Source organism: Triplophysa rosa, linkage group LG23 (genome assembly GCF_024868665.1).
Source record: "Triplophysa rosa linkage group LG23, Trosa_1v2, whole genome shotgun sequence".
NCBI lineage: Eukaryota > Metazoa > Chordata > Actinopteri > Cypriniformes > Nemacheilidae > Triplophysa > Triplophysa rosa.
In genome coordinates this window covers 4527021-4541428 of record NC_079912.1, presented here as the reverse complement: position 1 = coordinate 4541428, position 14408 = coordinate 4527021, and the positions used below count along the sequence as shown (strand labels likewise).

The window sequence follows — 14408 nt, the reverse complement described above, 5'->3', positions numbered from 1 at the left end:
TGCCGAAGCAAGAGCGAGAAGGAGAACGGCTTTAAGAGAGAGCGCCCTCATAGAAACAGCTTCCAACGGCTCGAACGGGGGCAGAGAGAGAGCCCTCAGCACCAGAGACAAATCCCACAGAGGTACTGAAGGAGATCGCGAGGGAAACAGCCTCCGAGCTCCTCTCAAAAATCTGACCACCAATGCATGCCTACCGATCGATTGCCCGTCAACCGGGGAACGAAATGAGGCGATAGCAGCCACATAAACCTTCAGCATGGATGGGAGGCCACCATTATCCATCCTGTATTGTAGAAAGCGTAACACATCAGACACGGGACATGACACTGGGTCTATACCGCACTCAATACACCACTTCTTAAATACATCCCATTTCAGAGCATATAAGCGTCTAGTGGAAGGCGCCCGAGACTCCGCAATAGTGTCAAGCACTCTCTGAGGGAGGGGTTCTAAGAACCCTGAAGCGGCCAGGCATGGAGGCTCCACAAATCCGGGTTGGGGTGCCAAATCGAGCCATTCGCCTGAGATAACAGGTCGCCCCTGAGGGGAAACCGCCACGGAGAGGACGCCAGTAACTCTCTCAGGTCCAGGAACCAAGGCTGATTCGGCCAAAACGGAGCAACGAGAATCACAGACACTCTCTCCTCTCTGATCTTGCCCAGCACAAGGGGCAGAATCTTCACCGGAGGAAAAGCGTAAAGCCGGGCGTCCGGCCAGCGCGTCGTCAGAGCGTCCGTCTCCCTGGGGGAGCGCGGCAGCGAGAAGAACAGCGGACAGTGTGCGTTCTCACTCGTCGCAAACAGATCCACCTCCGCCTTCCCGAAGCGATCCCAGATCATCCGTACTGAGTCGGGGTGAAGTCTCCATTCCCCTTGGGAAAGACCTCCCCTCGAGAGCATATCCGCTCCGCAGTTCAAATGACCGGGGATATGCGCTGCCCTGATGGAAAGCAGGTGCTGGTCTGCCCACAGCAGCAGCCTCGCAGCCAGCTCGAAAAGGGCTCTGGAGTGGACCCCTCCTTGGCGATTGATGTACGAAACCACGGACGTGTTGTCGGTGCGAATCAATACATGACGCTGCATCAGCTGAGGCCGAAAAGTCTGCAGAGCTAAGAACACCGCCATCAGCTCCAGCCGATTTATGTACCAACTGCTCAGAGACGGCGACCACAGACCCGACGCCGGCCTGCCTTCGCACACTGCACCCCAGCTCGAGGAAGACGCATCCGTCGTTACCACCGTGCGCGTTGTCACAAGCCCCAAGGGAAAGCCCTGGCTGAACATGCTCCAGTCGCGCCACGGTTCCAAAGCGCTGAGGCATCTGTGAGTTATCCTCACGCGCGCACGACCCGAGGACCATGCTCTCCGCAGAACTTGAGTCTTTAGCCACAGCTGCAGAGGATGCATGTGCAAAAGACCCAGGTGGCAGACTGGTGATGCTGACGCCATCAGTCCCAGAAGTCTCTGAAATACCCTCAGCGGAACGGACAGGTCCAGGCTGAAGGCGTGCAGTGCGGCGGAGATGGACTCCAAGCGCTCCTGAGAGAGGCGGGCGCGCATCTCCACTGAGTCGAAACATACCCCTAGATATGTTATGGACCGACTCGGCAGAAGCTTGCTCTTCGGCACGTTCACCTGCAGCCCCAGGGATGCCAAGCCTGTGGGAAGAGCGCGAAGCAGACGAGGATCTCGCTCTCGGCGCCGGCTGCAACGCACGGCGAGGAAGCACGTGGCTCATGGCTTTTGCACGCTTCTGCACCTCCACGAAGCGTTCCGACACCGACTCCACGACATCCCCGAAGAGACCAGAGGGAGTAATGGGAGCGTTGAGCAGCGACTTCCAGTCAGCATCCTTGAGGTCCGCCAGCGTCAGCCACAAATGGTGGTGAAGGACGACCATGAAGCCCATCGACCTGCCGATAGCCTGTGCGGTGCGCTTCGTCACCATCAGCGCGAAGTCCGTCGTCGCCCTCAGGTCCTTCACAGCGTCCGCATCCAAGGCGCCCTCATCCAGCGCCTGCAGAATCTTCGCCTGAAAGACCTGCAGAACTGCCATCGAGTGCAGCGCGGAGGCTCCCCGGCGGAGGTGTACGCCTTGTCGGCGAGGTTGGTGGTAAACCTGCACGGCTTCGACGGTAGACCTTGTCCCGCGCTCAGCGAAGAGGAGGAGGGGCACAGATGTACAGCGAGGGTCTCCTCCACGGGCGGCATGCGGGTATAACCGCGGGCCTCCGGCCCGTCCACGTGGGCGAACATAGCCTGTGTGGCAGCGTGGACTCGCACCGATTGATGGGCCGTCCACGACTTAACCACGTGCTCCTGCACATCAGGGAAAAAAGGAGCACTCCTCTTCAGTGCAGCCTGGCGGCGGGCCGCTTGAAAGTACCAGGAATCGAGCTTACTTTTAGCTGGCTCCTCCGGGGCGCTCCAGCTAAGGTCAAGCTCCTTAACGGCCTTTTCCAGCAACCTCACGACCTCCTCCTGGAGGTCTGGGGTGCTCTCCGAGTCGGTGCCGAGATGGACATAGAGTCGTCGTCTTCCTCGTCGAGGCCGAAGGAAATGGCATCTGCAACGGCGGGAGGGGGACGAAGGCTCTCCTCAGTGAAAATGACCGGGGAAAGATGGCGACGGCAGAGGACGGCGGCCCTGAGCCGGGTCGTCGCCGCCACCACGTGGCATGAGTGGGCCCACCAGCGGCCCTTTGGCAGCAGTGGGCCTCGACCCGAATAATCCTCGAGCAATGTTCCTGCGAGTCCTCAAGACACGCGCCGGCAGGTTAGCACAGTGCGCGCAATCAGACTCTCCGAACGCCGCCTCAGCGTGGGCTAGGCCCTCTCTCATTGCATCGCTAGGCGATGCAATGCTCGTGCGTATCCTGCAAAGACAACAGAAGGGGGCCATTGGATGAAGAAGCTTCTGATGATATCAACGATGGCAGCGTGAAAGAGAAGATTCTGAGGTATTGTCGCTGTGCACTGTATTTATACTGTCTGGTCGCCAGTAATTACATTCGGTTGCGAGCGCGACAATTGGCCAGTTTCACTGGCGTTATCCAATAAGACTTCAGGAGAGATGAGAAGGGAGAGGAGAGGTGAGAAGGGAGGAGTTCCCATATGCGGAAGCTTCCGCAATGTCGAGAGACCGCTCTCTATAGGGAACCCTCTTACCGGGAAAAGCCCACGGGTGCAACGCCCCTGGATCAAAGGCTCCCTTTTTTGTACTTTATATGTTTAAAAAAGGCATTTTGCAGAAAGATGAAGGCATGTCTGAAAAATGAATACACTCACTCTGTCTTACTATTACTGCCTTGTGAATTTATAATGGCTATAATTAGGATGTCACAACTCCTCACTGCTGTGTCACGTCCATAACGTTTTAAAGTTTAAAGTTTTTGTCATATAATAATTACAAATACAAATAACTTGAAACTTAATATACAAAGCCAAATATGTATGTTGATGATTTTAAACAACAATTCATCTCACTTATTTGCTCTGAACAACCATAATAATTCGTTACGGGCGGGGCGTGACAGTTTTAAGCACGTAATATTGAATCATGTATCACAGACGCAGATGACATGTTGTGATCTGTTTTAAATATCATAATATTTGTACAAATTATTTTGTCCTATAACATTTTATAAATTACTAACACTATTAATTAATAATAAATTATGAGAACGTCGATATCATAGGGATATACAGATCGCCACACTGTTATTGTGCTTGCAGCATTCGAATAGCGTTCATCTGATTTACGTCCTACCTTAAAAGGCAAGCCTCGAGCGGCAATCGGAAGGTCGGACGAATATCTGACATGTCAGAAATATTGGTCGCCGCTCGTGAGTGTATCGCACTGTTGAAGCCGAGCTACGAGCCGATTTTTTAAAATTCGTTATATTTTCTCTCACTGCGCCTGCGCCTGCGCGAAAACCAAACCATGGCTTCGCTTCGCGTGTGAAATGGACAGAAGTGATGGAGGCAAAACTCGTCGAATTATGGTAGCAAAAGTCATGTCTTATTGTGTGGAGTCACTTTCTCAAAGAGGAAATGAAAGTCCTCCACAGACATTCTAAGAAGGTCCCGCGCCCTTCATATCATCCATTTACATTAAAACATGCACCATTTCAAGACCAGAAATGGCACAGTGATATCAGCTCATGAAAACAGTGAAATACATGTTTGCTGACTTAAACATACAAGCGAAGCTTTAATATGTGACCCTGGACAACAAAACCAGTCTTATGGGTCAATTTTTCGAAATTGAGATTTTTACATAATCTGAAAGATGAATAAATAAGCTTTCTATAGATATACGAGTTGTTAAAATAGGACAATATCTGGAAACTCAGGAATCTGAGAGCGCAAAAAAATCTAAATATTGAGAAAATTGCCTTTGAAGTTGTTAATCAGGGGCACTGTGGCAGACCATCCACTCACAAAAATAAAGTTTTTATATATTTAAGGTAGGAAATTTACAAAATATCTTCATGGAACATGATCTTTACTTAATATCCTAATGATTTTTGGCATAAAAGAAAAATCGATAATTTTGACCCATACAATGTATTTTTGTCTTTTACTAAAAATGTTCCCGTGCTACTTAAGACTGGTTTTGTGATCCAGGGTCACATATGATGTATTTTTTGTAAGTAGGTAAGAGTATGTATCACTGTTTGTGATAGTCTGGGTAAAATACAAGATTGTATGTACTGTGAACAGATTATATTTAGCTTGAAGATCTTATGATGAGCCACAATCCATTCAAACGCGTAATCTTTCTTCGACATAAAACGCAAAGAGTGAGGTCTGTTGCTTATCTCAAGTTCACTTTGCAAAATAGATAAACCGCATTGGCCGCGTCTTCCAAGCCACCTGGGCATACCGCAGTAAAGATAGTTTAGCGGTTTGACATTCGGACGTTTTTAAGTTGTGAATCCGCATCGCGCTGCTGTATACATGAACACGTTATCTTAATTTGCACATCGTGATTTGTGAATTCATGTGAAGCGGTTTCCCCGGCACGATATCCGCGTTTTATTTTTGCGACTTTTTTTTTTAAACGCGTATAACTCACGAAGCTGAAGACTTAAATACCTAAAAAGACCGTCATCTTGTCCAGTTTGATTTGTGAATTTTTTCACAGCAAAGTTTTTGTCTGTCAAATCGTGTTAAGTTGTTAGATAAGGAGGGTGACAAATACACAATCTTTACCAATGACAGCTACTTTCAGTATACATGCACCCAAATTTCATGCCAATTTACTTGTTTACGCAGCCTAATTTACGAAAACTTTCACAAACAAATTTCGTATTTTTTATATAATCTATATATATTAAGATATTATACATAATAAACCTATAAATTAAACAAGACAAGTGAGTCATACAAGTAACGGTTCCGTTGTGATTGGTGAATTGTTTCAGTGTTTTCATTGTTTCAATGTTGCTTTACTTAATATGGTTAGTTTCACAAATGGCATTGCAATTTTGTCATGTTCTTATTCATAAAAAAAGCTGCATAACTCTTATAAGTCACCATAAAAATGTTCACAAATTGACTTATAGTATATAAGTACTAATAGTGATCTATGGCTTTAAAGGGACAGGACACCTACACAACTTAATAATGGCCTCTTACTTAAGTCTTTTTGAGTTTAAAATGACTATTTAGATTTGTGAAACATTTCACAGATCAGTATTTGCACAAAGAACATTCCTTGAGTCCTTCAGGTTAAAGGAAATCAGTTTACAGGTTATGACAGTCCATCGCCACTCAACAAATGGCCTAAAATGGTGAAAAACACTCTCTTTAGACTAAACTTCATTTGTGAAAACTTTCACAAATTGATTTGACCATTTCGCATGGCCTTATGTGTATTTAAACTGCATATTAATGGTGATCTATGTGTCAGGACTCTGTCCTTCCTTTTTTCGAGTTCTTTAACTCTATGGACAGGGTCGTGACAGTAGTGCTGTAGTACTCGAGTCCGGACTCGAGACGTTTTTTAATGGTCTCGGACTTGTCTTGGACTCGTTGGTATTTGAACTCGGACTTGGTCATTGGTCTCGATAATTTTCTAGTCGGTCTCGTCCGAGTCCAGCGATATATGTTTTATTTTCTCCTTCAAAACAAAACATTGATAGAGCAATATTCTTGTGATCCGAAAACGAATGATCCGAAAACTGTTGCCGACTCTCGACTCTAGAACGAGAGCTGCGCGTGCTCATAAGTTCTCTTTTCACACAGCAGTTCAGTTCAGTGTGTGCTGTTGGTGTAACTAAATAACTCTGGTATATTGGTTCAAGTCCGCGGGACTGTCATGCACGCCAGAAAGTGAATAACTGAATTAATTTGTGGATAATATTAAGTGTTTACGGGAGACGCTAAACGGGAACGATTCAGCTGAACTGGTTCCACCGGTTCACTAAAAAGAAAGAACCGGTTCAAATGAACGATTCGTCCGCGGCGCGAACCAGCATCAATCATTCATCAGGCACGATGTCAGCGAGCATGGCCTTATGTGTATTTAAACTGCATATTAATGGTGATCTATGGCTTTAAAGGGACAGGACACCTACACAACTTAATAATGGCCTCTTACTTAAGTCTTTTTGAGTTTAAAATGACTATTTAGATTTGTGAAACATTTCACAGATCAGTATTTGCCCAAAAAACATTCATTGAGTCCTTCAGGTTAAAGGAAATCAGTTTACAGGTTAGGACAGGCCATCGCCACTCAACAAATGGCCTAAAATGGTGAAAAACACTCTCTTTAGACTAAACTTCATTTGTGAAAACATTTCATTATTAATTTCATAATTTATTGTGAGATGTGGCTTTAAAGGGGCAGGAGACCTATGAAACCTAAAAATGAATAAAGGAACAAAACAAGTTAAAAGGGAACATGAAATAACATCATACATCTCAAGGACTGACACAGACAATTAAAACACAAGGACTTAAATACACTGGGATAAACGAGAAGACAAGAAACACCTGGAAGACAACCAACATGAGGCCAATAATCAAAAAGACTAGGACTACAAAATGAAACAGGAAGCTAAGAATCCAACTAACAATGAACATGGAACACAGGCTGGATCACAACAAGAACTACATGTACATATGCTTACTGTGTATTTATTATTATGTGTTATGCCATTATTATTATTATTATCATATATCATTATTTATTATTACTTACATATGTTTATTAACATTTAGGCCTACATAAACCTTATGATCACAGTTATCACTGTAAATTATCTCATGTTTACAAGAAAAATCTGCATCACATGACAGCCCATCATCATTTAACATATAGTGTTGGGTAAACACTCCTTCATGAAAACTTCCACTGACTGATTTTACTCTCTTAAATTCCTTTGTAGCCTTTTTGGACTGTCAACAGTGTAAAATTAGACACCATCCATTATTTTTTACATAGTAAATTAATGTGTTTGATAAATTTGATAAATGATGTTGCCATTTTTAATAATGTAAATAAATACTAAAGAAATAACGAGACTAATAAGTCAAATGTTTATTCAACATAAGTTGGGACAGTAAATAAGGGAATACAGACATCTAATATTTGGGGTAGCAAAAAAATAACAAGTGGCTGTGTGTGACTAAGCCTCCTATGAACACAAGGACGATCAGTCCAAGGACTTGATTAAATCCAAATTGTTATTATTGTTTAATCATGATTATTTTTCTGTTTCTTTGAAAGTATGTGAATAGAAGTTGATTGTCAAGATGTCATTATTATTATTATTATTATTATTATTATCATTGCACATTCATAATCATTAATGATGTAATAATAATAACCACTTATTATTATTTGTTGAAGCAGTAGTATCTTTGTGTTATTAAAACAGTAAATATTAATTATAGGACGTATAATTATTTACTTTGCATGTCAGCTGTTATTCCATTACGTTCACAGCAAAAGAGTAACTTGGTGCTTTTTTATGGTAGCTATTGCTGCCACATAAATTTTATTTTTTCCACTCAATTATGTCGTTAAAACGAGATGATATGTCGTTAAAACGAGATGATATGTCATTAAAACGAGATATGTCCTTTGAACGAGATAATATGTCATTTTAACGAGATAATATGTCGTTAAAACGAAATAATTTTCTTGTGTAAACGGCATATTTTTCCCATTTAACTAGATATTGTATTATTTTAAACAACATATTTTTCTCACTTAGGTTTTCATTAATAGATATTTCAAACGGAATTGCATGAATTCTGTAAATGAATTCAGTTTTTTGACGAGATGGTTATTTTAACTGAACGGATGCTATTAACTGAGCTATTAAACTAGAGTTTAATAAGATAAAACAATTGAAACTGTTTCCATTTATTTGATGCGCGCGTTTGGCCAGCACGCGCGTTCTCTGTTCTGCAAAGAGCCACACTCTGGCATCATTAAAACATTAACGGTTATTTCGTTTTACCTCACTGCATGGTATTACTTTAGTGGTTTATTAATATTCTTTTCTTTATACCTCACAGATGTGAGAGTAAACATATATTTGAATGATTTTCGATAGATTTGGCCAGTGGCGGCCAGTCAATAGGGGGAGCTGGGGCGCCGCCCCCTTAAAGTTATCCAGAGAAGAAAGCTACTTTAATATGCCAACAATAAGTTTAATATACAGTATATCGCAAATTAATAACGTAATAAAATAATTTAGTCGTACTATTCCACCGTTAGTCATATTATCATTTATTAAAAAATCAAAAAATCAAAATTGTATTTTGTTCATACGTGTGCGGGGCGCCGGACAAACGAGTGTGTATGTAGGCACGAACATTTTTGAAAAGCATGTGATTTGAGGCTGAGCTCTAATTGGCTTGTTTCAAATCGTCCTTGGGGCGCAGCACTCTGCGCCCCAAACCCTCCCACTTTTGTTGTAAGCGAATCAATATTGTTTTTATATTTTTGGCCTCATGTGATTGGACCGTTCTTAACGCCTCTCATTACCGCCCAGCAGATTGTCATTTGACTGACAGGTACTGATTAACGTGGAAGCAAGCGAAATTATCTCGAGATGAAAGAAAATTCGGTTTTATCTTTACAAGAATACCCGTTCCAAAGGCGTTCAGATGAAGAAAAAAAACGGATCAAGGAGCTTGGACCAGATCGACCCAACTTGCAAATTCAGCAGCAGTCAAGTGATCGCGGTCGATCTTACACTCGGTGCTTTTCCGGCACTTCTTATGGAAAACGGAGTTGGCTAGCTGGATGCGATGTAAGTCATGCCTTTTATTGTTTTCCCTGTTTGCTGTTTCAAAGTCTTGGCACCGAAACGTTGTGGACAACAACAGGGGTTTGCGATTTAAAACATCTCTCTGATAAGTGCAAGCGACATGAAAGTAGCCGCAGCCATCTTGACAACGCTATGAGGCTCCAGTTTTTTGGGAAGCTTAGCATTGCTGAACAGCTAGATGAAGGCTACAGGATTGGCATTAGAAGGCACAATGAAGAGGTCACAAAAAATCGACACATCCTGTCTAGAATAATAGACTGTGTAAAATTTTGTGGCGCATTTGAGCTGGCTTTGCGTGGCCACAATGAGAGCGAGAGCTCAGATAACCCCGGGATATTCCGTGGCTTGGTCGACTTTGTTGCTTCTCTTGATGGAGTTTTGAAAGAGCACCTCGAGAATGCCTCTGTGTTTAAGGGAACTTCGAAAACCGTGCAGAACGAGCTGTTGGACTGTATGTTGTCTGTTATGAGGGAACACATAATCCAAGAAGCACAAAACAGCGATTTTCTATCAATCCAGGCCGACGAGACCACCGATATTGCCACACAGTGCCAACTTGTGCTTGTGCTGCGCTACATTGATGGCAAAAGCAACGTACAGGAGAGGTTTTTTGCTTTTATTCATCTGCATTCAACTACAGCTGATTCCATCGCTACAGCACTAAAAGAGCATCTTACTGTCATCCTTCCAGAGGATCAGAAGAGTAAACTCATCTCCCAAGCGTATGATGGAGCCAGCGTGATGAGAGGTGCCACTGCAGGTGTTCAAAGGAAGATTCAAGATGTGTACCCAAATGCCCATTACATCCACTGCTATGCTCATCAGCTCAATCTAATAATGCAAAAGGCCACTTCTCACATACCCAAAGTTAGAATTTTTTTTCTTAACCTTGGAGGATTTGCCAGCTTTTTTTCAAGATCACCCAAGCGCACAGATGTTCTTGATAAAGTAGTTGCCCATAGACTACCAACATCAAGCAGTGTTAGATGGAACTTCCACAGCCGTGCCATCAATACAGTGTTTGAGCACAGAGAGGGCCTCATTCGCTGTTTTGAAACTATTCGAGACTCAGGTGACTTTGACCCTGTTACCACCAGAGAGGCAGGAGGCTTTGCCATGCTGCTGGAGGATCAGGATTTTAATTTTTTTCTGCAACTTTTCCACAACATCATGCCACACGTGGACATCCTCTATGCCAAACTCCAGAAGAAGGACATAGATTCAGTCCACATTAAGGGGAGCATCCAGCAGTTCCAGCAGGACATACAGAAGATCAGGTAGCAGCTGTATTCCTTCTTTTGAATTTGTTATCATTATTATTGTTATTAGTCATACATTTTCTTAATCCTTTGCAGAAATTCTCTCCATTCTCTGGTTAACCAAAGCAGTGAAGGAGCTTCTCAACCAAAGAGGCGGCGGTTGCTTAGTCCAGACGTCCATGAACGGATTGCAACAGAGGTAAGTTTATTGTAGTCCTTGTTACTCTGCAGTTTTTCATAGAAAAGCTATCAAAGGAAGCTATCAAAAAGAAAGTAAATATTAACAACAAGTTAAACGGCATGGTTTCATTTACCCTCTTTGGGTACTAAATGTGTTCTCATGTCTTTGAGTTTATAATTTTTTTGCTTAAATATTGTAGCAAAGAGTAGATCCTTTGATATTGGGCTTTATTAAACTTTATGAAACTATACTACATTTATTTGCAATGCATATTTTACTACAAGTCAATCTATTTAACCATTTTCATAGTCTTTAAATAGTGATCTAAATAGATTTGTTATTCTTAGGTTTCCTCTAGTGGTGTGCCCTTTTTATCTGATTGATATGAAAATGGCTGATAATAAAAAAATGCTATTAGCGCCCTAAGCATCAGAAGTTCATGAAACTTGGCATGTTTGTCTAGTCCATATGTATGAAGTTTGGATAAATCAGGGATTCAAACACTGAAACTGGTCTCCGTCTCTCTATGACTTACAACTGATCATGTTGCAGTTGAAATTGACATTTTGTCATCACTACATCATTTTTGTTTTTGTCCTTCACTCTGTAGGTCTGTGACACCATACTCCAACACACCATGGAACGGTTCTGCTTCACAAGCCACCTCGTTAGTGCCACCCTGCTGCAAGCAGACAGGTTTGAACAGTACACAGTGGCGTTTCCTGAAGATGCACTGAGTAGGACTTTGAAGGCCTATCCAGTGCTCAATGGGAGTAAGCTAAAGACAGAGCTTAGTCTCATCTACTGCAAGGAAGAGTTCAGAACCTGTTGTGGTGCTGTGGACCTACTGCAGCTGTTTAAGGAGAACAATCTTGAAGAAGTCTTTTCAGAGACTGTCACTCTCCTAAAGATCCTCATCACCACACCCATGACCACAGCAGAGGCTGAGAGGTGTTTCTCAACTTTGAAAAGAGTTAAGACTTTTCTGAGAAATAGCATGACCCAGGAGAGACTAAATGCATTGGCCATGCTGTCAATGGAGAAGAGAATGGTGACTGAGATCATTGACTTTAACCAGAAGGTCATTGAGAAATTTGCAAGTCAGAAAGAAAGGAGAGCAAAATTTATTTTCAAATAGTGTTAATGGCCAATGATTAGGTAACTATAGTGTGTTGTGTTTTTTTTTAATGATTACCTTGATTACTTCATTACTGATAATAAACCCACATTCAATTCAAATTCACTGATTCATAGTACATTTATTTGCATGTATTAACATTGACTGTAATAATGATACATCACCTGATTAATGGCTATTTATAGTCCTGCATTACTGACAGTTGTTGTTTGCGCCCCCCCAAATATTTTTAGCACCAGCCTCCACTGGATTTGGCGTTTAAATGAACGGACCCTGATGTTTGCGAGTGTGACTGAAGAAGATATTGATAGTTGTATCTAAAAAACAGACATCCTGCTAAACTTATGGTAAGACAAGAATATAATATTAAGCTTAAAGATAATATTTATTCATTTCCGTCAATAAATATCTGCTTTGAATCATCTACATTGTGTTGAAGTCTTTGGTTATTTATGTCATTCACCTCAGTATCTGAATGAAGTATGATGTTGATGTACAGTGCTGTGCTACGTTTTAATAATCGTCATATTTTGTATAATACATTTAACTAGAAAATTATTTAAATTATGCATAAAATTGAATCTTTAATGCACAGGTTAAATCACAAATTAATTTAATCCTCCATGCCAGGGACGATGTGTTTAAATACAATTATAAAAACTATTTTAATAGTCTGTTTGGTTGTTGGTTGATGGTCCGTTCCATATACGTCTTCAGGAGGAAATCATCACGTCCTAGCAATGTCCAATGTTACATCATCCCGACGAATATGGGAATCACAAAGTTAAATCGCTGGAACGTTATTTGGTACGCCGTGGCAACGAATATGGTCCGGTCATCACTGTAGCTGAGCGGACCCATTAGTGGCATTATTCCTTGTTGATGAACTAGACCGTTATGGGAAGCTTCGTGGATATAAACTACATCTGAAATGTATTCAGGCTGGATTTGTTGTCAGTCAAACATGTATTAAATATTCTTGATTCGTAAGTGCAACTCAGAAGAGAAATCACTGTCTTGATTTTAGCTACACTGTAAAAAAGAAATCCCGTAAAAAACGGCTAAAGTAGAAAATTACCAGTACATTTTCCTTTATTTCATGGACATTTCCGTTAATGCTAAAATGCAATTTAATGCAGTGCAAAATATACAATACAGGTTAAACAACTGTAAAAGTGAATACAGAAAATTCCTTCATATTAATACAGTGTGCCTATATTGTGCCCTATTTTTACGGATTTTTTAGAGTGTACCGTACAGCGGACCGTGGTTCGAAAACATGACATTTTACCTAGGTCCATCTAGAAAACATGTCGCTTTCACGTAATAGGTTAATGTGCAATTATTATGAGAGGTCATATTATCCCTTTATAACAATTTATAACATATGTGACCCTGGATCACAAAACCAGTCTTAAGTAGCACAGAAACATTTTTAGTAAAAGCCAAAAATACATTGTGTGGGTCAAAATTATCTATTTTTCTTTTATGCCAAAAATCATTAGGAATTTAAGTAAAGATCATGTTCCATGAAGATATTTAGCAAATTTCCTACCATAAATATATAAAAACTTTATTTTTGTGAGTGGATGGCCTGCTACAGTGCCTCCGATTAACAACTTCGAAGGCAATTTTCTCAATATTTTGATTTTTTTGCACCCTCAGATTCCAGAGTTTTAAACTGTCGTATCTCCACCTGATATTGTCCTATCCTAACAACCCATACATCAATAGAAAGCTTAATTATTCAGCTTTCAAGTGATGTAAAAATCTCAATTTTGAAAAATTGACCCATAAGACTGGTTTTGTTGTCCAGGGTCACATATTATCTCGTTAAAACGACATAATTGAGTGGAAAAACAAAATGTAAGTGGCAGCAATACGCCACCGTACTTTTTAACCTTTTCCACATAAGTTTAAAATGTTTTAACCAAAACTAAAGGGCGACGCATGAAGCTCGTCACCTGAGTGTTGCGTCTTTGCTGCTGACTGGCCAAGAGCAATTTCTAATTCAAAACATTTGAAGACCCCAATAAACAAACACATCAATTTAAATGCATCTCATTTTGTTTTACTTTTAGGCAAAAACTGTAACATTAAAAATATGTTTATTAAATGTCATACTATGTTGTTTGCAGACAAAGAAAAATCACAATAACTTAGCAAATTCGTAATTTCTTTACTGTTAAAAGAAAGAAAAAAGAATGAAAGAATGTAATATAAATATAAGCTATAGCCTATAATAAACATTATGTGCCTAAAATACTACTGTGTGTCATCATATAAGACAAAGTGTTAGAATTTTAAAAACGTTGTGCGACGAGGCACTGCGCGTCCGGTGTCCGATTTTGACTGTCGCATCCAGCGCGCCCCTCTGTGTGGCGCACAGTGTTGGGTGTAACTAGTTACTAAGTAATTAGTTACTGTAATTTAATTACTTTTCCCTTGAAAAAGTAAAGTAAGGGATTACTCTTATTTTTTCTGTAATTTAATTACAGTTACTTCTGTTGTAATTAAACTAAATACTGTGTGTAATATA

The 14408-nt window shown here is 41.3% G+C and overlaps 1 protein-coding gene across 1 annotated transcript; it reads left to right on the top strand.

The window, feature by feature from the left end:
* The first annotated feature begins 10185 nt into the window (after window positions 1-10185).
* LOC130547367 (uncharacterized) lies at window positions 10186-12107 on the top strand. The gene is made up of 3 exons (XM_057323275.1): window positions 10186-10568; window positions 10647-10749; window positions 11342-12107. Exons 1-3 carry the CDS (start codon window positions 10408-10410, stop codon window positions 11867-11869), a joined length of 792 nt encoding a protein of 263 aa, XP_057179258.1. The 5' UTR covers window positions 10186-10407; the 3' UTR covers window positions 11870-12107.
* Window positions 12108-14408: the final 2301 nt, after the last annotated feature.